Raw genomic sequence first — 24,206 nt, forward strand, 5'->3', positions numbered from 1 at the left:
TAGTCAAATGCCCGAGTGGGTGTGTGTAGGGAGCTGCATGTTCTTTCCTTCATGGTTCTTGAGCAGTGAGATTCGAATAGACAATCGCTGGGTGGTCTCCCCTCCTCTTAGCCACACTGAATTCCGTTGAGAGATAAGAAATTTCCAACAAAAATTACTTCTGATTATTAAAATAGCATTTTGTTAATACTACTTTCTTGTTGGCTAGGATGCAATTATTTACATAGACTGAATTAATTGAATGGCATGAAAATAATTTGCTATGATGAAGTTAAGTACCATAGTTTAATTTATGTTTCAGATTTAGTGTTCCAAAGGGTTATCACACAGTGTTAATAAAGGACAAATATATGCAAAATTTAGAAATGCATTTTTGAAACTTATTTTATAAAAATTATTTTCAGTTTCCCTCATCTGGATGTAATGACAGTGGCAGTATCAGAAGTTGTAAAAGCCATGAGGAAACATGAAAAATCACTCTCTGTACAACTGGAAGCATTTCGAGTCCTTTTACACTTCATGATGCCCAGTAAGTCATCCAAAGGCATGCACCAAATCAGAGAATAGAATCAGATAGCTGGCTTGTAGTCTTTCTTATTTAATGATGCAACTTTTAATGGGACTTCAAAAAGCTATTGTAGTTCTGTGCAGAGCAGAGAACAGCTGTAATTCTTTAGTAACATACAAGATGGGAGAAAATATTTTTGAGGTATTGAAGGTAACAGATCAAAATGATCACTGCTGATTTCCCCTTGATTTCATCACTGAAGAATTAGCTCCATTACTTCTGAGGAATTCAGGGAATGAGTGTGGAGCTATCGGTGTCATTGTGGTTTGCATCATCAATTCCCTTGAAGTGAGAACAAACCATGATAATGACATGAGCATTGTTGTACCACAAAATGCAATTGTTTTGATTGTATCTCTTGGAAGGAAAATAAAAACTGGACAATGATCTTTATATTTAAAGATATAAAATATACAGTTATATACTACTTTCTATCAAAAAGGAGAAACCAAACTGACTAATTTAGAAATTCCTTTCCAAAAACCCTCTCTTTATTAGCAATCCAGAGGGGAGAAAAATGTTCTTTATTAGTTCTATGCCTTTAGTAGAATTTTGGAAAAGTTTTAACTCTTTTTTTCAGTGTACTGCTATATATCCTGTTTTTTTCCCCTGATATTGAGTGTAGGAGTACAGACATGGGGTACTTGTGTTTTTTTCAGAACAACTTTTTCCAAGTATCTCTCAGCAGTTTTGGCTGAACATTTACAAAACTAATAACTATGAAAATAGTAACCTGGTTAATATGTAGACTGACTGCAGGTTTTCAGTTTCCTTCTATTATTTGAGTTCCAATCCTAATACTTTCCTCTTTTTTCAATGAAGAGCAAGATTTAGACTTGATATATGTGTTCTAACAAGGCACTTTGATTGCCAGTGTCCTGAAAATTAGGCCCTTCTAAAGTGTAATCAAACACAGAGAGCACAAACTGGATGTTGAAACTTGGAGATTAATTAGGGAAAAAAAAGTAATTAATGGGAAAAATAGTAATCACAATAAATATGAATGCTGAACTGACTTTGAAAGGATTTCTGCGTACTCTGGGTAGTGTCGCTTAACTGCAAGTGCCAAAAGCTACAAGAAGATAAATCTGAAAAACCTTTCTCTGGTTTTTTTTATATGCTCACATTGCACTTAATGCCATCTGTGTGTAAAATTTGTCCTGTGATGTGCTACCGAGTGAGCAAGAACAAATACTTTATAGCTTCTCTGTAGTGTCTCCTTACCAGAAGGAAGAGGCATTCTGAAGTAGGTATCAGGAAACTCCATAGCTCAAAAAACTAATATATTGCAATGTACCTTAGAGCAGATTCTTTGGCAGAGTTTGTATTTTCATAGTAAACAGTGAGGAAATGTGTGGTGAAATTTTCCTTTCAAACACAGTGTACTCAGATTACAATGTAAATCTGGAGGGATTCCAGTCTTGGCAATACAGTGTTTTGAAAATACCATAAGATCTGAAATATGCTCTCTGAGTCACCTCAGTGTTCATTTGATTGTTACATCGTATTATATGGTGGGGAGAATATGAAATCTGCTGTTCTGAGGAAGGCTGTTTTCCATTGTTGCAGGTACAAAGAATGAACACCAGAATGGTTCTTCCAGAGATGTGGGAGATGCTGCTTTTGCACTTACAGGAAAAGTCATTAAAAGCCAGTGTCTGTTGGAAGGAACTCACTCATTGGTGCTTAATGCTTTAAACAGGGTATGGTTAAAGCTTTATTCTAATGGATTTTTGTCATTGTTTTACACTTGAAATGGTGAATCATTTGTAAGTTTTAGTTCTGCACTGATTTTCCTACTGATTTGATAGAATTAAAGTCCAAAGTTTCATGAATCTTTTAGGGTTTCTTCTTGCTTTCTTTTCTGGAGTGTATTAGATGATTCTTTATACAGTAATTCCAAAGGATATTAATTTTTTAAAAAGCTAGGTTTTTTTCCTATAATACAGTTTATTTGCTCTTGTTTTTTTCTTAAAACAGGCTAGTGTGTATATGAAAATTGTCCTTATGCCTACACCTGAGCTACACGTAGAACTGGGTGGACAACTCAGTTGTCTGCATTCTTTTCACTGTTCAACTTTTTCCAGCCCCTGTAAAGTAGAATGATCTCTGCCTTGAAGGAGAAGCTGAAAAAATGAAAGGCTGAAGCAGACTCAGTCTCTGCCAAGGAAACACTTGGAATTTTGCACAGCAAATTAACCTTAAATCGTAGTGATTGGAAATATTTAACTTCATGGCCTTCAGATGAATCCGATCTCTACAAGGTTTTCAAGTTTCACATGATCAAAATGGAGAAATTCCTAATTTTTCAGAAGTCACTCTCAGGAATATTAAGCTTGCCAAACAGATTCAGTCAAGGAAATTTATGTCTCTTACATTTATTATAGAAGTCAGAGCAAATAATGTATCAGTGAAGTAGTTCTAGGCTGTCTAAAGGCCATCTTGACCTGAAGATAACAGATGTAGGAGCTAACAAAGGAGGTAAAATAATTTTTGCTTCAGAAGGTCTTCAGTATTTCATGATCATCCTGATTGCATTTTCCAGTGCAACTGGTTTGTGGTTTGGGGTACTACAATATCAGCCAGAAGGACTAGAAATTGACACATTTAATTAAAAACTAGAGGTAGAATAAGGAGGAAGATGGGCATGATAGCACTGAAATAATTTTGCAGATTTGTTATCGTTGTGGCACTCAGATCTAGGCCTCATCTAGGTTTCCTCCATCTAAAAGTGGGGGATGGTAATAGGTGTATTACTTCATATCTTTTTCTTTTCATATTTTTTCAGTTGCCATCATGTTTATCACTTGTTCCAGTTCTCAAAAAAACAAAAAACCCTACATATTTTTTATTTTACTACCACAAAGGAAGTACAGTTTCTCCCTCTGCTTGACCTGTGTAAACTTATCAATGAGAATTTAACGGGGGAAAAAAAAATCCAATCAGAAAAGTAGCTATAGATAATTTTCATAATCAAAGATGAAAATCTGGGGAAGTTATAAGCAGCTAAAACTGATGGTTGATAAGAAAATCTTTTTGCAATTGTGATTGTTGTTATTTGTCACATACTTAAGACCAGCATTCACTTGCTACAGAGCAACTTTAAGAGCAAGCAACTCTTCTGTTGCTATTGTTCTGTTGCTAACAGAACAGTCTTGATCTGATTTTATCTTCCTTTCTCCATTAGTTTATTGGAAATCCTAGCATTCAGAAGTGTGGATTAAAACTACTTGGTTCTGTAGCTGAGTGCACTGGTGCACTAGAAATTTTAACCCAGCAAGGAGCTACTGACACTGTGCTTCACACCCTGCAGATGTACCCAGATGAACAAGGTAGGGAATGTGTTTTATCAGCAGAATGCGAATGGCATGGTAGGAGGGTTTGTAAGAGATCTGTTGCTCTCCTTAGTGCTGCATGTGATGTAGGTTGCATGGCAAGAGAAGGCTGCAGTGCTGCACAGTCCTCAGATTCACCCACGTTGTAGTTATGCCTGGCCCTATAATAGCTTCTGCAAGTAACTTTCTGGAATGTTACTGAAAGACTAATTTAATCATCAGTTCATTCCACTCAGAATGTCGGAATTATCAGTGTCTGAATAATATTTATTTTTCTCCTAGATATACAGTGTTTGGGTTTGAGTCTTCTGCGCTCTTTGATTACAAGGAAGAGTTTGTGTATTGCAACTATGCATGTCCTGTCAGCAGTTCTGGTTTCTACTCTGCGACGATTTAAAGAAGTCACTGAAATCCAGATGCATGTATGTGTCAGTTCTGTCTTTGAAGATGAAAACAAAACTCAAAACCATAGAAAATTATTTTAATATAGTTACATTTGAAGTACAATTCTGTATTTTACTTACTTGATTTTGATTTTATTAAAACTATTAGATTAGTATAAACCTTTGTTAATTAAACTGAGACTTTTGTTGTAGAGATGGTTTCCTTAGAGGCATATATTCAATCCAGAATGCATAAGCATGAAGTATTTATCTAAAACTTCTGAGATCTGCAAACTAAAACAAATTTCTCAGTCATGATCCATAATTCTGTCAATCTGTAACCATTTCATGAAGTAACTGTCATTAGAGTACTGATTGCCCTTCTTTGAGAAGTCATAGAAGATGGTTTAGTTCCAAGCCTTGTAACCAGGAATAAACTTAGTGTAGGAATGCTGTATTTAACAAAAGATATTACTAGAATACTGTCAGACTTTGGACCCACATCTGTATATGGAAGGAGAGTTCTTTGTCTGCAAACACACATTTAATCCTTGTGTAAAGTTCTGTTTCCTCTGCTTCAGAAGTTTTCCCTGTTTGATACTAGTTTCATGTTTGTAGTGGGATAGAGTTTGCATGTGACATCAGCTTTCTGTGAGAGTTTCTATATTTCTCTTTCAGATGAATATGGAAATATCACAAGTCCAGCCTCCCTTCTTTGCTGCTATTTTTCCCCCAATCTTTCCACATTTAGCTTAGCAACCAATGTAGAGAGAAATAAAAACAAAATGCTGAAATAAGGAAGTTACTTTAAGTGATTTAGTTTCAGTTGGCTTTGGACAAAGAGCCCATCATTTACCTAGTTCGCCCTTCTAGGTGAACTTTACTAGCAGAATCATGAGATAATTTTGTATTTCTTCTTAGTTTTTAGATACACCTGTTAATCTTTTCATTTAGCCCAGTAGTTCTTTTCAATTTCAAAGTAATTCAGTGTGTTGCTTACAGAACACACTGGAACAGGGGATGTATCTTCATTCCATATCCTTACAAAGAGATTGTTTCCTCTTTACATTTTCAGGAAATCACAAGTACATTTGTCACTGCCAGGCAGGACATTGTCAGATGTTGTGGTGCATATTTGACTTTTCAAAGTGTCAGTTAATATCTGCTTAAGTGGGTCAGCTAAACAAGCATGAAACTACAATTATATAAACAGAGACACCTGCTATTTCTGCCTTCTCTCCCAATCTTCTCCTATTTGTTAACTATTGCATGTTTAAAAGTAAGACAAAAAAATTAAAGCACTAATCTTTTGGTTGAAATTTGATTTTGTTGCGTGACCTGTTTTAAAGTGACACTTTTTAAAACTGTACTTCTTTCAATGTTTTCATTGTGTTCTTAGGGTTTTCATGCAATCTTGGCGATTCTTGGTTTGTCACCTTGTTTTGCAAAGCTGCTGGTAAATGAATCATTTGATACAATCATTTTTTACCAGATGTCTATGTGTTTCACTGACCAGCGAGATCAACAGGTATCTTCTTTCTCTGACGGTTCCACAGCTGAAAAATGTTGGATGTTGGTGCTTTTTTGTCCTAACTTTTATTGTTTGTCTTCTCATTCAGTTCCAAAGCCTGTGTTGTAAATGTTTTGCTAAAATAGCTGAAAATGATGATTTAAAAAATACAATGCTGGAAAAAGCATGTATGGAGTATAACAGTATTATGGCTGAATGTTTACTTCTACTGGGAGCTGATATTAATAGGAAGACAAAGACAAACTCTTTGATCTATCAGGTAATACATGGAAATGTATATACAATTGTATTGCGTAAAATTTTGTGCTTTTGGGTTCTTTTCTGTTGTAATGTAAATATTTATTTGGCAGAACACAGAAAACAGAGGCTGCTGCCACATACCTACAAGTGTTTCTTGCTAACTGTGACCACCTTTAAATTTCACTTTTTTTTTTTTTAAGTGATATGCATAAGCACTTCTTTATTTTGATTCAGTGTGAAAGTTTTAAATAGTCTGAGAGAACCGCACCAATACTGCCTGAAAGGAATTAGGAAGTGTTCAGTTCTGCTGGTAGAACTGTCTGAGTGATGAAGCACAGCTGGGTTTGGAACTGACGATCCATTCATAGAGTGTGAGGCAAATCAGTGATAGCAAACCACAGTGGACATATACATGGAAGTAGCTGAAAATATTTCTAGAAAGTATTTTTAATATTCACAATCAACACTAATCTATGTAGCAATGCAGGCTTGGAGATTGGGAGGAGCTGACTGAACCATAGAAACATAAAGGTTGGAAAAGACCTCCATGATAGTGAAGTCCAAATTTTGGCTGAACACCATGTTGCCAACTAAGCCAGAGCACTAAGTGCCACATCCAGGTGTTTCTTGGACAATTCCAGGGATGGGGACTCCACCACTTAGGGTTTCAGTGCTTAACCACCCTATGAAGAAATGTGAAGAAATTCTTCCTGATGTTCAACCTGAACCTATCCTTGAGCAGCTTGAGGCCTCTTGTCCAGTCACTGGTTACCTGAGAGAAGTGGCTGATCCCTACCTGGCTACACTTTCCTTTCAGGTAGTTAAAGCCAGTAGAGCTGAGCTCACTATCATTAGGCAAGGCTTGATGAAACTGATTGTTGCTGCCTGTTCTTTAAATATCCAGATGATAACCCCTAAGTGTCTGTTTTCCAGTAAACAAATAAATAAATAAATGGAGTTGCAATAGACCACATGCAATAACCAAACTAGATAAATTACCATTCATTTCTGCCTGAAAATTGTGTGCACTCATGACAAAAATTACAGTTGCAGATCTAAAGCATTTGATACATTTGGGCAAATCCTTCATGAGAGCGGCAATTGGTACTCAGATGCCTTAGGCAAACATATGCTCCAAGGAGTGACAAATAATTGAGAAAGAGACACAATCCTTATGACAAAGTCACTCTGAGACGAGCATCTTAAGGCAGTCTGAGCTGTTACTTGAATGCTTCATATTCTTGGTTTGTTTTAATTGTTTTTCTTGTTTTAGGTTTGTGAGAAAGGAAATAATCCTAAATTGGTGGAATTGTTATTAGCCAATGGTGCTCGAGAACAGGATGTTCGGAGTGCTTTGACCATCAGTATAAAGAGAGGAGATAGCCAAATCATCAGCTTGCTCTTAAAGAAGCTTAGCCTTGATGTCACCAACAGCAGTATATGTCTTGGAGGATTTGGTTTTGGCAGATTAGAGCCTTCCTGGCTCATTCCTTTGTTCCCAGATAAACTTACTCAAACAAGAAAACAGAGTGAGTATATATAGAAATTGCTGTATGAAATGTGTCAGTATCTTTTGATGATACTATGAATGTGGTTTTGGTGAAGACTTTCAGTTCAGAATCTCTTCATAGCATTCAGCTTACTCTAGAAAGTTTGGCAAAACTTTAAAATAAATCAAGTTATTTCTGTTAATTTTTTGAAGCTACTTAGATTTCTTGAAGATTATTTTATCTTTTCCATTTCTTGTACATACAGGTGCAGGTTCTGCACTGGCAAGGATGGTGCTCAAATTCCAGATGAAAAACATTTCAGAGGATAGATCAAGAGCCTCCTCTGATCCAAATTTGTCTGAAGATGGAGTGGATAGAAATTACGATTGGAATTTCATACCTGACCCATTAGTGGACAGTATTTTTCCTTTGACTGATGACATTGATAGTGAAGGTAATTTTTTTCTTTTCTTTTTTTGCTTTTTATAATCCCAGTTTAATGTGCTAGGGCTAGACTATAGCCATAAATCAGCTGTTTATTTGTGTTTGAGATTTAACACTTCCCACGAAGAAAAAAGCTGCTATCTAAAATTTTGTTTGGGCTAACATTGGAAAATAATTAGTGATGAGTATGTGCTTCATCTACGAAACTTGAAGAAGACCTTGAGGACCTTGAAGAATTTTATTTAGTCATACATTTAGAATTAGTTTGTCATGCATTCAGTTTTTGTAGAGAGAAAGAGTAGAGAGATTCTTGCAGCTGAATTTAGATTTTGACTTTTTCTGTCTGCTTCTGAGATGCCTTTTTAGTCTATGACAAAAAGCAAGAGCTTCAGGAGCCCAGTTTGTCTCATCATGAAGTCAGGTATATTTCAATCTAGAAACCCCTCTGTTCCCTGGGCAGTCTGTAAATAATGTTCATACAACCAGATCCGGTATAGAGGACTACGTTATTAACAAATAGAGTAGTTGAAACAAGTCCTATCCCAAAGATAACTAATTGATCAGAAAGTGTAAATGACAGGTTTATGTTCAGCCCAACACCATTCTTTGTAACCAGGTCATTTGTATGCCTTTAACTTCTAGAAAGACAGCATATCTGTCTATAATACCTGCCACTTAATACAGAAAGTAGCCTTAATTTTTACAACATCTTTTTTGTTCAAATTTTGCTTTTGTTTTAGAACAGCTGGTTACTTAAAATCATCACAGATGAAGAATTTGAATTTTGGAGTCAGAGAATCCTAAGGAACTTTTTGATTCTACTTTGTTCTTTTCCTTACATCATTCAGCACCACTTTTTATTTCTGTATGTCTCTTTGTTGCCCCGTGTAGAAAAGTTGTTATTATGAAAAAATGTAGGAGTGAAGTAAAAAAAGTGAAAAGTTTAAAGTTAAAAGTTAGAAGTTAAAAGTAGCTTTGAGAAGAGGAACATCAAATGTCTTCAGATGACACCAAATGCCTCCTGAATCACCAAATCTAGAGTGGCATTTGATGTTTCATTCTCAGTAAATGTGGGAGTGCAAATTTATCTATTGAAATACAACTCTTTTCTATTTTAAAAAGTTACTTACACTGAAGTAGCAGAAGGATGTGCTATGAAACATACATAATAATCCCAACCCAATGGGAATTTTGTATCATAAATCATCAGTGCTATCAGCTGCAGGTCCTACTTGAAGATTGTCAGGTGAGTATGGCCCCTCTGCTCTAAAACACATTGACAACATTCTTGGCCTATTGCACACAGAATTGACCTGTGAGATCCTGCCAGTATTGATGCTTTTGAAATGCATCTCTTATTTGTATGTCAGCATCTGTATTAAAGTTGAATTCTGAGCCTCATCTCTGAATACATTTTCTTACCTATTTCTGTTCCTGTGTTCAAGGAAGTGAAGGTTCACTTTTCACAAAAAAGAAGTCCAATTCCATTGCAGTTGCCGATTTATATTGTAGAGAAATGGCATGTCAGAGAGGTTCTCCTACTTTGCTGCGACATTCCTACTCTGTGGTAAGTCAGATCCATGCTCATTCCAGGCTTTTAAGTCCATCTGCATAGCCTACTCCAAAATTTTTAATAATCAGGTTTTAGGAAAGGTCATGTAACCATATGGGCTTTGTCTCACTGTTGCCATGCAGTGTTTCCTTGTATTGTGGTGTGCTGTATGGATGAGTTTATCAAAAAAGGATAAACAATGGATGAGTTTACCAAAAATTTATCGTCACTAAAAAGTATCTTTTAGTATCAAACATCCTTTTGAAGTGTTCAAATTTCCAGTCTGGTGTTCAAATGGAAATACAGGGATCATGGGCCCATTCACAAAGACTTAACTTCCCCTTAGTGAAGCTGATCTTCAGTAACGTTCAATGGAGAGAGGCTGATTCCCTAAGAAGACAAAAGAGGACAAATTGGTGGAATCAAAGTTAGGTTCCTTTGGAAAAGCTTGTCTCTTTCCGTTGACTGTAAGGGAAACTAGAGAGACTGGCTTTCCTAGAGAAAGTTATGTTGTGTAATACTCTGCTCCATCCTATTACTGCACCCTGGTGAAAGTCATTCTGGGTTGCCAGAAATGCACTATTTCTAAATCTACCATTCTTTCATATTGCATGGTTCAATATATTTCATATAGATGAAATGGTTATTTTGAGTGCAAGTGTATAGTTTTTTTGTGTTCTCCCTAAAAGTTCTGATAAAAAGAAATCACAGTAAAAAGAATTTTACTGAATTTGGATGATTTCAGAACATTCATATGTTCCTAAATGGTTTTTCTCTTGGATTTTGCAGGGACCTGGCTCAGATCATGAACCATTAATGAAACAAAGACGAAAATTCTTGCTCTCAGATGAATCCCCCAGTAAGTAAACTATACAATTTAAAGTATATAACACATTTTGCATTCTTAATGCTTTCACAAGCATAGCATGCAACAATTTGAGACAGATTATATATATATTTTTAAGAGGAGTATACATTTTGGAAGTACATATAATGCATATATAGGAGTTTTTATTTCTTGATCTCTACAAATAATTTATGTAGGCAGTGGAATTTCATGAGTGCCCTTATAGGCTTTCAAAAGCTCTTTTTGGTGTGCAGTGCATAACCATTCATCTCTTCCCCTTCACTACTGTCTTAAAAATTTCTGAGTCTTAATAGAATTCTTCATGGATTTGTATCTTAACCAATATCCAAACATTCACTGTCTTCTGCATTTTTTGATCCCAAGGTAAATTACTGTAATTTGACCTAAACAATAAATGCAATCATGGTATTTTCACATTTTTGTTTTAATAGAAGGCATCTCGAAATTGTCATCACATATAAGACCATCAGACAGTCTTTCTTCATTGATCTCAGAGAAAGAATATATTAAATCACTAGATCTTTCATCAAATGAGTTGGAGGACATTGATGCCATCAGCCAGAATAGCTGCTTAACTAGTCATCTGGAACACCTTGAGAAACTGGAGCTCCACCAAAATGCTCTTACAAACATTCCAGAACAACTGTGTGAAGTAATTCTCCATATTTTTATGTAACACAAGTTGAAATTAATTAGTGTTGATCGCTAATAATGTAATCCATATGTAATAATGTATCCATAGCAATATTATTCGAGAATATGGGTGTATATTTTGGCATGCCTCATATATTTACTCAACTTTCATTCAGTGGATTCATGTTCATTAGAAATAAAAGTGTTTTCATGGGATTGTTTTAAGTCATTTACTGCAGAGATGTGTGATTACTTTAAGATGTGTGATATTAAGTAGCACAATAATGGCAATGGAACAGAGAACTGCAGGCAATTAATACCTTAAATTTTATGAAATTGAGCTGGTTTTTTTTGAATAATGCCCTATACTTTATTTTTTCATAGAAATATTATAGGTCACATTGGTGTGTTTGCTATTTTCTGCTACTTTTGCATGTGAGATAAATATAAATAAATTAATAATTTGTATAAAAATATAACTCAAAAACATATAAATTCATATTTTTTAACTTTTTCAAACAAATTATCCTTTTCTTTCAGAACTTGAAATGCTTGACTTACTTGGATTTGCACAGTAACCGATTTAGTTCTTTCCCAATTTACTTACTGAAAATGAATTGTATTGCAAATCTTGATATCTCACGAAATGACATTGGACCTTCCTTTGCTTTGGATCCTTGCCTCAGATGTCCAACTCTAAAGCAACTTAATCTTTCATACAATCAGCTGGTGTGCACTCCTGAATTTCTTACAAGTGTTGCTGAAAATCTGGAACAGCTCTTGCTGGAAGGGTGAGTAGCATGAGTAAATGGACTGTAGCACAACAAACATAATAGGAAATAAAAGATTTGTCATGCAGAATGATGACTCTTATAGCAAGGAAATGATTGTTTAATCACTAGTGAAACACTGTCATTGTCTTCCAAATGTGTAAATTGCTACAGTTTTCGTAGTTGGATTGCAAAGTACAAGACATGAGAATGACTTTGGACCTTGATAGAATCTAATAGCATTGCTGTTCCATTAACATACTAAATATGTTGTAGTTCAGTTTCTTTCTGCTACTGTACTATTAATCCACAGGGCTGTGTAGTCTGACATATTCAACTAGGTTTTCTGTATACACAGTACAGTTTCCACTGTATTTCATATGCTTTAAAGCTTTTTTGGAAGTGATAGTAATGTAATTTTAGGTATTGGTATGGATATGTTTTAAATGACAGAATCACATAAAACATGTAGCTTTTTGTTTGCCAGCACTTATTATCATATTTCTTAGTGAGGAAATTCATACCTATGTGGAATTCTTAAGAATGCAATTGGTGATAGCTCTGTAAACTGCAGAGACTGTCTCATTCATTTCCTACAGTTCATGCTAAATAAGAGGGTGAACTTCGTTAGTAATACTACCCTGGCAAAACAGTGGATGGATCTTTTATCTCTGTATTTTTGGGATCTTCTGCTTCCTCTTTCTAGTGTTCTTCTCCCCAGAATACATTGTATAAAATTATATACCCGTCCTGAAATGCATTCCATACAGGAATCCTTTTTTAAATTTTTTTTTATGTTGTTAGTAATTCTGTAATTATGATATTGCAAACACATATTTTTAGTACACAGGACCTCTCAGAAATGCAACAATCCTCTTTGTGGGGGATTGAACTCCATTATTTAATCAGAAAAATTAAACCTTGCAATACGTTTTCACACTTGGTCTCCAAATTAATTAAACTGATTTTAGTATCAGTCATGGTGTTCCATGTTGCCACATGTACTAATGTTTTTCTGACTGGTCAGTCTTTATGTAGATTTTTCTTTTTGTTTTACTGCTGTGAGGATGACTTTGTCAAATCAACACTACTTTCACCTTTTACCTAATAGTTTCTAAATAAAAAATGGATTGTCTTTTTTCTTGTTATCATAGAAACAAAATTTCATGCTTATGTTCACCCCTATGCTTGAAGGACCTGAAAATTTTAAACATTAGCAAGAACAGTATTTCATCCCTTGCTGAGAATGTCTTCATGGGCTGTACAAAACTGGAGCAGCTCAATGCCAGGATGAATGTTCTTGGTAAGTACCTGTGAAAACAGGATTTGCCTTCTGGAAACTATTCCAAGTCACAAAATTCCTCTGCCACCAACATTAGGAGTCTTGGGAGAACAGAAAAGAGTAATGCCACATGCACATGTCCTTGTTTATACAGTGTCCTAAGCATTAGCTTTTGATCACTGAAGCAGAGGAGTATGCTTCCAGTCATTTGATCTGACTCACCTAACTCATCTTGTTCCTACTTGTTCCTACTTGTTCCACTTGCAGTGGATGCTGTAAAAATGATTGACTGTACTTGAGATTGTACACACTGTTGAGGAAGGTTCAAAGAATAGAAAATCATTCAGATTTAGCTTTCAAATCTAGTACTAATACAGGTTTAATTTTGTATATATACAGGTTTTAATTTTGTTTTGATTTGTACTGTAATACATAGATGCATGCTGGCTTGTACCAGCAATAGTGTGTCCAGCAGGACCAGGGCAGTGATTGTCCCCCTCTACTCAGCACTGGTGAGGCCACAACTCAAATCCTCTGTTCAGTTTTGGGCCTCTCACTTCAAGCAAGACCTTGAGGTGCTGGAGTGAATCCAAGGAAGGGCAGAGGAGCTGGTGAAAGGTCTGGAGCACAAGTCTGATGGGGAGCATCAGGGGGAACTGTAGCACTCCCTACAGCTGCCTGAAAGGAGGCTGCAGCCAGGTGGGAGTCAGTCTCTTCTTCCGAGGAACAGGCAGTAGGACAAGAGAAAATGGCCTCAAGTCGTGCCTGGGGGGGTTAGATTAGGTTTTAGTGAAAATTTCTTCATTGAAGGAGGCAGTGAAATAGGCTGCACAAAGAAGTGGTTTAGTCACCATCTCTGAAGGTATTTAAAAAACACGTGAATATGTGGCCTTTAAGTTTTTAGTGGTGGAGTTGGCAGTGCAGGGTTAATGGTTAGGCACAATGGTCTTAGAGGTCTTTTCCAACCTAAATGATGCTATAATTAAATATTTACTACACTATATCCAGCATTATATTCAGAACAAGAGTGAATGTTTGATTCAGTTGTCTGCATGCAGGTGTCATTTGAGATGCCCTGAATCATCCCCCTGGGCTTACAGCATCTGATCCAGAAAAAGCAGAAATAGCTCCTGTGTTATATCTTTAAACCTTGTGCAGACAGCTAGGTAGCACAGAGCAGATCCCCTACACTAGAACCCAGTGTTAAGGAACTGAATTGAGTCCATCCAGAGTGTGTTTCAGTGGCTTAGCATATTTTTTGCAAAAGTGTCAAAATCACTTTATTTATGCAAATTAAAAATTATACAAATTAGATTTTCAGTGATACTGTGGGAGTTCATAAGTTACTGTTAGAATTTATTCTTTCTTCAAGACATAAAATCTTCCATCTAGAAATTATTGTCACATTATTTCAGAAGGTAACTCTTAGAATTGCATTAAACACAGCTGAACCACTAGATTCATTCTTATAAGAATGAATAAGACTGAATGGATAAATAAGAGCAAATAAATCCTAGGTCACATGGGAATCTTTTGTTTACTTGCAGTACAGTAAAGTATAAGTAAGATTATTTTGGTGTTTAATGCCACTAGGTGATGAAGGATAAAAATGTATAATTTGTTAAAAGCCAATACATTACTTTTGGCAGTTTAGTTTTTAATAAGCTTTAAAAACAGGATTCAAACTCTGCCTTTAGTAGGTGAGACATTTTAATGAAAATAATAGAGTGACCTTTTAGTCTCTCTAAACTCCAGTCTTAAAAATTATTTAAACCATTTTTAAAAATCATAGGATTAACCTCTTTTTTTGCTCTAGAAAAAATACCTGACTTGTCATCCAGCATAACAAGCTTAAAATTATCCCAGAATTGTTTTAATAATGTTCCAGAAGCAATTCTTCTTCTACCACAGTAAGTTACTCTTTTATTCATTGATGTTAATGTCAAGTTCTAGATAAAGAAAATCTGATGACAAAATTGTTGTTAGCATGTTTTACTGATTTTTTAGGGAATCCTCACTGGTTGAATGAGAACTTCGTAGCTTTTAAACTGAAGACAACATTTTCTTCATTATTCTGAAAAATTCTGTTCCTCAGATTCAAATCACTATTGTTAAAAATATTACTTGACAGCTGAAGCTGACAATTCTTGCTGAGAATACTAGAATTAATCTCATATTTCCTTGGAACCAACAACAAAAAGATAGTAGCAATTTTTCCTTTTTGAGTTCTGCAGACTTTTGCACAAGACTACTGAGATTAGTTTTTCACTTCCCAAATAGCATGGGTTACTTACTCTCAAAGAAAACCACTTCCTCTAGAGTTGTGATAAAGATGCATGTGATATTTATTTCGCTATACCTTCAAAGCATTACTTATGTGAAAAATGGACTTCTGCTTTTTTTATAGAAAAATTGCTGACCTTAACAGATCACTAGAATTAGACTGTGGGGGGAGTGCTTGGAAGGGATGATCCAGCAGGTGTGGGGAGATGTGAGTGCTGAGGGCACCATAGAGAGAGCAGATCCACAGATTTGGGAATTTATATGAATGAAATTAACATGATATTGCACAGTTTCAGCATACTAATATTCACAGCAGATTTAGTGGATGTGTTAAAAAAAAATCCAGTTTTCAGGTTCTGCATCTCCCAGCTCAGACAAATTAAGGTGTTGTTGCTTGCATTTTTGTGTGTTTCATGTTTCATGGTAATGCAAACAGCATATTTGTCCAATAGGTGTAGGTGAACTGTGTAATTTCTGCTCATGTATTTGCAAACATATCTACTTGTATTTGGATTTTAGAATCCAAATCCAAATTCTGAAAACCATCTCTTCGGATAGCTAATCTACTTGTTTATTAAAAATTAATACAGCTTTGGTTCCAGCTAACCTGGGTTTTATTTTTCCTTTTGCTAACTTCTCTCTTTTTTATTTTCATGCTTTTAGTTTGCGGTCAGTGGATTTAAGCCAAAACAAGATTGTAAGCCTGCCTGGACCAATGCACTGGAAATCACTAAATTTAAGGGAGCTGTTATTTAATCATAACCAAATAGATGTCTTGGACTTGAGTGAAAAGGCATGTGCATGGTCTAGACTAGAAAAGCTACACCTCTCCCACAACAAGTTAAAGGAGGTAAAGTGTAAGATTCTGCCTAAAGAAAATTTAAATGCTTTTCAGTTGAATGCAATTTTAAAATATTCATTTGATTTTCGTGTCACTTCTCATACCATTTTACATTGTATTAGTGAAATGGTATATAAGTGCAAATAGTACTCTCTGTGAAGGAAAATCGCTGTATTCTCTTCAGCTTTTCTTCCTGGAATGTATCATATAATCAGCTTGTATACTGAATTACTTATAAAGTCTTTTCTCTCCTCCTGTGGGATATTAGGCCTGTTTATTAAAAAAAAATAACTACAGCAGTAAAAATAATACCTAGTTCTGTTAAATAATTAATGTATTTATGTTCCTCATTTTTTAAAACATTTATTTGCCCATTAAATGTTCTTTTATTTAGATTCCTCCTCAGATTGGCTTCCTAGAGAATTTGACTTCTCTGGATGTAAGTCATAATCCTGATCTGAGATTCTTTCCTGATGAAATGGGAAGACTGTCCAAAGTCTGGGATCTTCCTTTGGAAGGACTCCATCTTAATTTAGACTTCAAGCATGTGGGATGCAAAGCCAGAGACATTATCAGGTTTGTTGCCCTATTGTTCTTGAATATTTCTGGTTTGCTTTCTTTTGCAGTAAGCATTGAGAAGGTAACAAGCTGTTTTGAAAAGACATGCTGGTTTGTCATATGAAATCCAGTATGCTGCTCTGTGGAAGGTTATGATACCTACACACACAGATAAAATAGATTAGAGTGATTTAGACCATACTAGTGTTACCTCTTGAACTTGATGCTTCTGTAAACTGTGCAAAAAATGGTGCTTACCAATTATTTGTAATATGTTTATTGTGTTCCACAGTGCACTGCACAGAGCACTGTTTTGGGGTAATTACAAAACAACAACAACAAAAAAGACATATTCTGAATTAAACCTCAGCTTTCAAATCAGAAATTAGAGTAGACAGTTAAGAGAACAGTAATATCAAAAAGGTACTGAAAATTTGAAGAAAATTGTATATTTCTAGATTTTTCTTTGTTCTTGTGTTCTGTTGGTCTTTTTCTCTGTTACACACTTCTGTGAGTTTTGCAATTTTTTTTCTACCAGATTTCTTCAACAACGACTGAAGAAGGCTGTGCCTTATAACAGAATGAAGCTCATGATTGTTGGAAACACTGGCAGTGGGAAAACTACCCTGCTCCAACAACTAATGAAAAGCAAACGAACAGAACTGGGTTCTCCAAAAGCGACAGTAGGCATTGATGTAAAAGACTGGATCATTCAAGGGAAAGGCAAAATGAAGAAGGAGCTTATATTAAATGTGTGGGACTTTGGAGGTATTTCCTGGGTTTATTTTCCTTTACTATTGTCTTTTCTAGCTTTTTAATGCATTATTTATTCTTAGAGTCAGCCTGTGGTAATTCAAACTGGGGACAGTAGAATCACAAACGTACACCAAAAGTCCAACAACCACTTATAAATTAGTGAATTCTGTAAATTAGCAACTAATCCGTCAAATTTAATATAAAGCCTCAGGAATTTTTTATCGCCAGATGAGGTTTGACCACTCATTTCAACTATAATACTTCAGAATAATCTTTCAGAATAGTAAGAAACTGCTTGTAATCACCAGAAGAATCTTTCATTCAACTCTGTTTCTCCCTTTTGTAGTCCAGGTCTCTCTAGGCTCTGCAGTATCACAGGTTTGGAAGGTCACAGACAACACAGCACTTAGGATGGGTCTTTGAACCTTGTGTTTCTGGAAAACTTTGAGTTTGGGGGACTATAAAAGCACTTCTAAAATCCAGGGCTATTTGAGGCCATAGAAAAGTTATTTTTAAACAGAGGTCTATCATCTTCTACATACAGTCTATCACAATGCATAAGCCCAGACCAGTGCCATTCAAGCTGGATGTCCAGCTTTAGCTGTACTTTTAAGTGCTTAATTATGTGAATGTATTTTGAAATTGCTGCAAGTATAGGAGAAGGGAAAGGAAGAAGGTAGAAGAAAAGGAAAGAGTGAGGGAGAAATTCAGTATTGGAGTTTTAAAAGAATCACAACCTTTTAAGTTGTCTATGCAGAAACCATGTTTATCCAGTTAAATCTTACACTTGATATAAAACCAGCATGTGTTTTTTAACATTACACTTCAATCAATCACAGAGTGCCTTCCTAAAATTCATAGTTATTATGGCTTCCTGTCAATTTATATACATTTCTGCAAACATTGATTTCATTTGTGAACTTGTGGTCTGGGGACGTGTTCCTCTGCTTTTTTGTGATCTGAAGATGTTCAGTCAAGGAAGTACAAAACAATGAAAATTTTTGATCATTAGGACAAGAAGAGTTCTACAGTACCCATCCTCATTTCATGACCCAGAGGGCTTTATATCTTGCTGTTTATGATCTCAGCAAAGGACAAGCAGAGGTGGATGCTATGAAGCCATGGCTTTTTAACATCAAGGTAAGACATACAGAACAGAATTCTCCTTTCCAGGAGGCTGTAGGTGAACAGCAAATTAACCATAAATATTTATATAGGGGAAGAAGGAAAAAAAAATATTCAGAAAGTAAGAATAGTAATATTAAACAAGAGCTGAAATACATCATGTATTGGATATGAAAGTAGTTTTAGACATAAAAAGATATGATCAGCACAGTTTTGGACTTAAAATTGTACAAAGTGATGTGCAAAAGAATAGTTGTATATTCTGGCAATATTTTGAATTTACTGATAAAAATAAGAAAGGAGTTGTATTAAAAAAATAATGAGTTAAACTTGCATTTTTCTTTTACACCAGTAAAAATGTTGGGGAAGCCAGAATTAGACTAATTTAAAACTGACTAGATACAGGTTTGAAATCATGCTATTAAGTGTATGCTTAGTGTCATATTATTAATAGGAATTTTTCCAGAACTATAGTAGGGAATTGACCTGAGAATCTGCCTGTATATTTTTCATTTTTTCTAAGTGTTTATTTCCATTTATGGAGCCATTCCTTGTTGAGTGAGCATTACTTGTCTTTTCTTTTTGTAGGATGCTTAGCCATGACTGGGCAATACACTCACATAAAGAGTTTGTTTACTGATCCTGTTGATGAACTTGTCTTTTTCACTCTTTTCACCTTGGGCAGTGATACAGACACAGTGTTACAATCAGGATAGTGTTGATGAAAATCAGTTCTGATGTGTTCTTTGCTATGCAGTACTTGCTGATGTTTCACTACTGCCTTGTTCCAATGACAGCTAGCAAAGTACCATTTCTTTTGACTTTTCAATTTTTTTGGATGGTCTTAACAAATAATGTCCCTCTGTTTTCTGCCAATAGTGTTAATCTGCAAAGAATGAAATCCAGATGTACACTTCTTCCATTTAGAAAAAGCTGATTTTTTAATATTTCTGTTTTGAAATAGACAGCTCTCTGAATGTTTCACTAAATTGATCACATTTTATATGAATATAAAACACTAAAATCAACATTCACTATCGAGTTAATCAATAGTATGGATCTCACTGACAGGCTCGAGCATCAACATCCCCTGTCATCCTTGTTGGCACTCATTTGGATGTTTCTGATGAAATGCAACGTAAGGCCTGTATGAGTAAAATTACAAGAGAGCTGTTGAACAAGCGAGGCTTCCCAGCAATCCAGGATTACCATTTTGTCAATGCTACAGAGGAATCCGATTCCATTATCAGACTTCGGAAAATCATCATAAAGGAGAGTCTTCACTTCAAGGTAGGCTACATGCTGTTTTTAATGTTGAAAACATTAAAAAACTTCTTTTACTTAAGTGAATACATTTTTGAACATTAATGCATAGTTAAATAAATTTTGTGTGTGATAGTAAAGTCATGTTACCTGCTATAAAATGTTACACACAGCAGAATAATGAAGGAAAATTGCCAGGTTTGTTTTAATTTGATTTTCTTACCAAAAAATCAACTTATTAAAAAACCCAGCTAAGTTCTGTTTTCAAGCACTAGGGCCATAAATCAAGTATTTAATTAAAAATGAGCCTCTTTGTCTTACAAAGAAATTTAATTAAAAGCTTGGTTTCTTGGGCGACATCGTGTAATTACAGTAAGTGTTGCAAAATTTCAGGGGACAGGAAATAAGATATTGTAGTTTGGGAAATAAGATATTGGTTGGGAAAACCAACCAATTTTCCATTTACTGATTTCATTTTACATAACATGAAACTATTTCTGTAAACAGGAAAGTGAATTAAACCAGGAAAGGAAGATCCTATGGGGGCTGAGTGGTCCTCCTAGATTGGAATATCTGTACTTGTAATTCTGTTGTCTCCAAAGTTATCCCAGTTCATTCCCTGCTATAGCCTTAGCCACAGCATGAAGCCCTTAGTGTGAGTGAAGAGATCAGCCCAGGCATGGAGCTTATAGAAAGACAGAATCTCATCTGTGACAAAAGGATATACTTTTTTTTTTTTTTTTTTAATTTATGCAGCACATTTTTCATTTATGTCCTAACACATTAAAGAGAAAAGGTGATGTCCTGTGCTACTTAAATCAATGGCAGAGCTTCATAAATCATTCCAGAACCCAAATTTCTTTCAAATGACTGCTTGGAAGATTTTATAGAGCAAATGATGTATTTATGACTAGCCTCACACCAGTGGTGTTACAAATGAGTTAAAGTGTACACACCTCTCTTGGTTCTTTCAGGAATTAGCAATTTAGCCATATCCAAAATCTCCTTAACTTCGTTCCACAGTGCAAAGAGCAGCTAACCAGTCCTAAATGGCAAGGAGGTGCCCTCTTCAAGCGAAATGGATTCAATTCCTCTTCTCATACATCCAGTAGGCATAAATAGAGCTGGTGTTTTTATGTGGCTCTATGTCCCACCATACTTATTCAACACTCCAGAAATGTTCTGCTTTTTGAAAAATGTTTTTCCTTTAATGTCTGCATCTCTTGTGACTATGACTTAAACTGATGTTTATACTTCCACACAGATGTAAGGTGGCCTGAAGGAAATGAGATAATTACCGTAAATGACATAGGTGGTTTGTGAAAGGAATGTTACAAGATATCTGCTTAGAGGTTAGACAAAATGAATTAAGTATTTAGCATTGTCATGAAGTACTCTGAAGTCTTTGAAATTACATAAGGTTCTAATTTCATCTGCACAAGTACCAATTATATTTTTGACACATTAAAAACATCACAGTGCATTGGTGAGAGAATGATTGCAGTTAAGAAGCCAGTTTGTAAATATTGAGAAACTTGTTTCCTATTTCCTCAGAAAGTTTAGTAGGTCAGCACGCATGGAGAAAGGAAAACCTGACTGGGTACTGGTGATTGCCAAGTATCAAAGGAACAGAGGCTCAGGAAACAGGCACAAAGCACCCATTTGTGTCAGTCATGTGGCTAAATTAATTTCATTCTACTCTCTTGTCCACTGACTGCCAACAGTGGAGACTTTTAATTGAGCTACTACTCTCTTCCCCACAGTTCACCTAAAAACACAACTAGAGATATTGCATATTACAAGAAGTATAGGGTTTTTTTATTAATTTGTCTATTGTTTTGTCTTAACTGAAGATGTATATCATCTGCTCATACAGTGAATATTTTCCTTTTTCTTTGAACCAAAGCTTCTCTTTGAAATAATGTCTTTTGAGAAACCTCCTTTATTTATTATGTACTAGCAATATCGAAATATTGTCTTCTCTGAGTATTTATTTATAGAAAGACATTATAGTTCTGAAAAAATAATTACTTATGTCTACCTTTATTGATCACGTTAGTCAATAAATGAGTGTTCTTCTTTTCTGCTACTATTGAGTGGACATACACTTTATATCTTTGTTTTATTTTATGCATTTTACATGAATAAATTAACACATTTTAAATTATTATTCCTAATTTTACAGATCAGAGATCAACCAGTAGTTGGTCAGCTAATTCCTGACAGCTACCTGGAGCTGGAAAAGAGAATTTTGCTGGAACGTAAAAATGTCCCAGGGGAATTTCCTGTAATTGATCAGAAACGCTTGCTGGAGCTGGTACAGGAAGGCCAGTTACAGCTGGATGAAAATGAACTCCCTCATGCAATTCACTTTCTGAATGAATCAGGTAAAATATTCTCTTTGATGTGTGTTTGTTAGCACTTTGCTTTAAATCTGCAGCTGATAGATCTGTACATGTTTTTAAGTCTTTCACAAGGTTGCCACAAAATGGTAAGCTGAAGTGTCTAAGCTTAGGTAACATTAGTTTGTTAAACCACAGTGTTAGGAAGGGAGTTCCATGGCTTGTAGGATCAGTACTGTAACAGTTTATATCTCTTGCTCTCTCTTATGCCTCCTTGAAAACGTTCCGCTGCTGGTTAGGCAGCACAGTTGCTGAAGAAAGATGCAATTGCTCCAATAGCTCAAATGGAATGGTGGTCAGAGGAACACATGTAACAGCTTATCTCAGTACAGTATTGACTTCCTAAAATTAAATAATAAACCACACAGAGCTTAGCAAAGAAAACAAGTCACATTAAAAAGCTAACAAAAAGTCTGAAAATAAAGGTAAAGCTGAGCAAGTCATGCTTGCATTCTACTATTTTGAGATACTGACATAAAGATAGCTGAATTTGTTAATTAAATTTGTTAATTTGTTAATTAAATTTGTTAATTTGTTAATTAAATTGTTTATGCCAAATCTTATAATAAAAATAGCCCAGAGTGGAGTGCTTACTTTGCTTAATATTGATCTTGAGCAATGCATTGCTAATTACAGTATTCTTTGTGCAGGTGTTCTTCTTCATTTCCAAGACCCAGCACTACAGCTAAGAGATCTGTATTTCGTAGATCCAAAGTGGCTGTGTAAAATCATGGCACAGGTCAGACTGATTGCTTTTTGTGTATACATTTATGGTACATTTTTCCTTGTCTAAAGCCACTGTAACTCATCAGTGTTCCTTCTTCACCATTTCTTTCTTGTTTCATGATCTAGAATTTTCTCAAGACTCACATTTTTTTACCTGGTTCTTTCTGTATGTTGCTTTCTGGACAACTGACTGTGTCATGGCTTGTCTGTTCTTACATTGTAATGTCCAATATAATTTAAACTGCAATGGACACAAGAATACATGTAGAATAGAAAATCCCCACAGATGCAAGGTAATCCTGCAATATGTTGCCGCAGGTTGGGATGAAAGCTGGAACTTTGGGCTAAAGGCTCTAAGAAGGGGGAAGAATTGTAATTGTATGCTAGGTACAGATGGCAGAGAAAAGTGAGTGGATAAGGAGCTGGAATGGAAGAGCAGCAGACTGACTGCTTAAGTGAGACTATCGTCAAAATATTGTTCTAGAAACACTCTCAAAATTTATTATATATATTCAGATTTTCTAACCTCTTTCATTAGAAACTTTCATTAGAAACTTCATTAGAAACTTTCATCTAATGATGAATGTACACCTGAAATTGTTTCACTTTTTTTAAAAGATTCTGATGGTGAAAGTTGAAGGCTCTTCTAAATACCCTAAGGGAATTGTAAAGCGTTCAGATGTGGAAAAATTCCTTTTGAAGAAGAGCAAGTTCCCTAAAATCTATATGTCACAATATTTTAAACTTCTGGAAAAGTTTCAGATTGCTTTGCCATTAGGAGAGGACCAACTACTAATCCCAAGCAGGTAAGCAAGGAGCTAAACTCACAAATGACAGCCATAAAGAGAGATCTAAATAGAAACCTCTCATCAGGCTAACTAGTTTCACTGATCATCAGAGCAATTTTTGGTACATGAAAGCATGATGTACTCTGTATATTACATTTAGTAAGTACTTTCAGAAGAGATATGTTAAACTAATCTTGTAGCAGACAAAGCTTATGTTGCATCAATATGGTGGGTAAATGGAAACTATAAATGATAGAATACTTTAAGAGAATAGCACTTCTTTTACAATTACCATACTTCAGGACTACAGAAAGGAGATTATAATTTAGTGTCACACACAAGTGTGCCAGCATTACAGATGTTTATTG

The 24,206-nt window shown here is 35.3% G+C and overlaps 1 protein-coding gene across 1 annotated transcript in view; it reads left to right on the top strand.

The window, feature by feature from the left end:
- LOC131591813 (leucine-rich repeat serine/threonine-protein kinase 2-like) overlaps positions 1-24,206 on the top strand; it is a 65,457-nt gene that overhangs the window by 22,463 nt on the left and 18,788 nt on the right. The window contains exons 13-34 of the mRNA XM_058862882.1: positions 405-529; positions 2,138-2,271; positions 3,756-3,900; positions 4,186-4,325; positions 5,686-5,814; positions 5,906-6,076; positions 7,331-7,586; positions 7,813-8,001; positions 9,437-9,558; positions 10,333-10,402; positions 10,843-11,063; positions 11,585-11,835; positions 12,969-13,117; positions 14,913-15,006; positions 16,043-16,229; positions 16,615-16,796; positions 17,317-17,546; positions 18,547-18,674; positions 19,731-19,949; positions 22,108-22,309; positions 22,975-23,063; positions 23,669-23,856. Of these exons, the coding sequence (XP_058718865.1) occupies positions 405-529; positions 2,138-2,271; positions 3,756-3,900; positions 4,186-4,325; positions 5,686-5,814; positions 5,906-6,076; positions 7,331-7,586; positions 7,813-8,001; positions 9,437-9,558; positions 10,333-10,402; positions 10,843-11,063; positions 11,585-11,835; positions 12,969-13,117; positions 14,913-15,006; positions 16,043-16,229; positions 16,615-16,796; positions 17,317-17,546; positions 18,547-18,674; positions 19,731-19,949; positions 22,108-22,309; positions 22,975-23,063; positions 23,669-23,856 (3,621 nt within the window). The remainder of the gene's footprint in view (positions 1-404; positions 530-2,137; positions 2,272-3,755; positions 3,901-4,185; positions 4,326-5,685; positions 5,815-5,905; positions 6,077-7,330; positions 7,587-7,812; positions 8,002-9,436; positions 9,559-10,332; positions 10,403-10,842; positions 11,064-11,584; positions 11,836-12,968; positions 13,118-14,912; positions 15,007-16,042; positions 16,230-16,614; positions 16,797-17,316; positions 17,547-18,546; positions 18,675-19,730; positions 19,950-22,107; positions 22,310-22,974; positions 23,064-23,668; positions 23,857-24,206) is intronic.

The sequence above is a fragment of the Poecile atricapillus genome, chromosome W (genome assembly GCF_030490865.1).
Source record: "Poecile atricapillus isolate bPoeAtr1 chromosome W, bPoeAtr1.hap1, whole genome shotgun sequence".
Taxonomy (NCBI): domain Eukaryota; kingdom Metazoa; phylum Chordata; class Aves; order Passeriformes; family Paridae; genus Poecile; species Poecile atricapillus.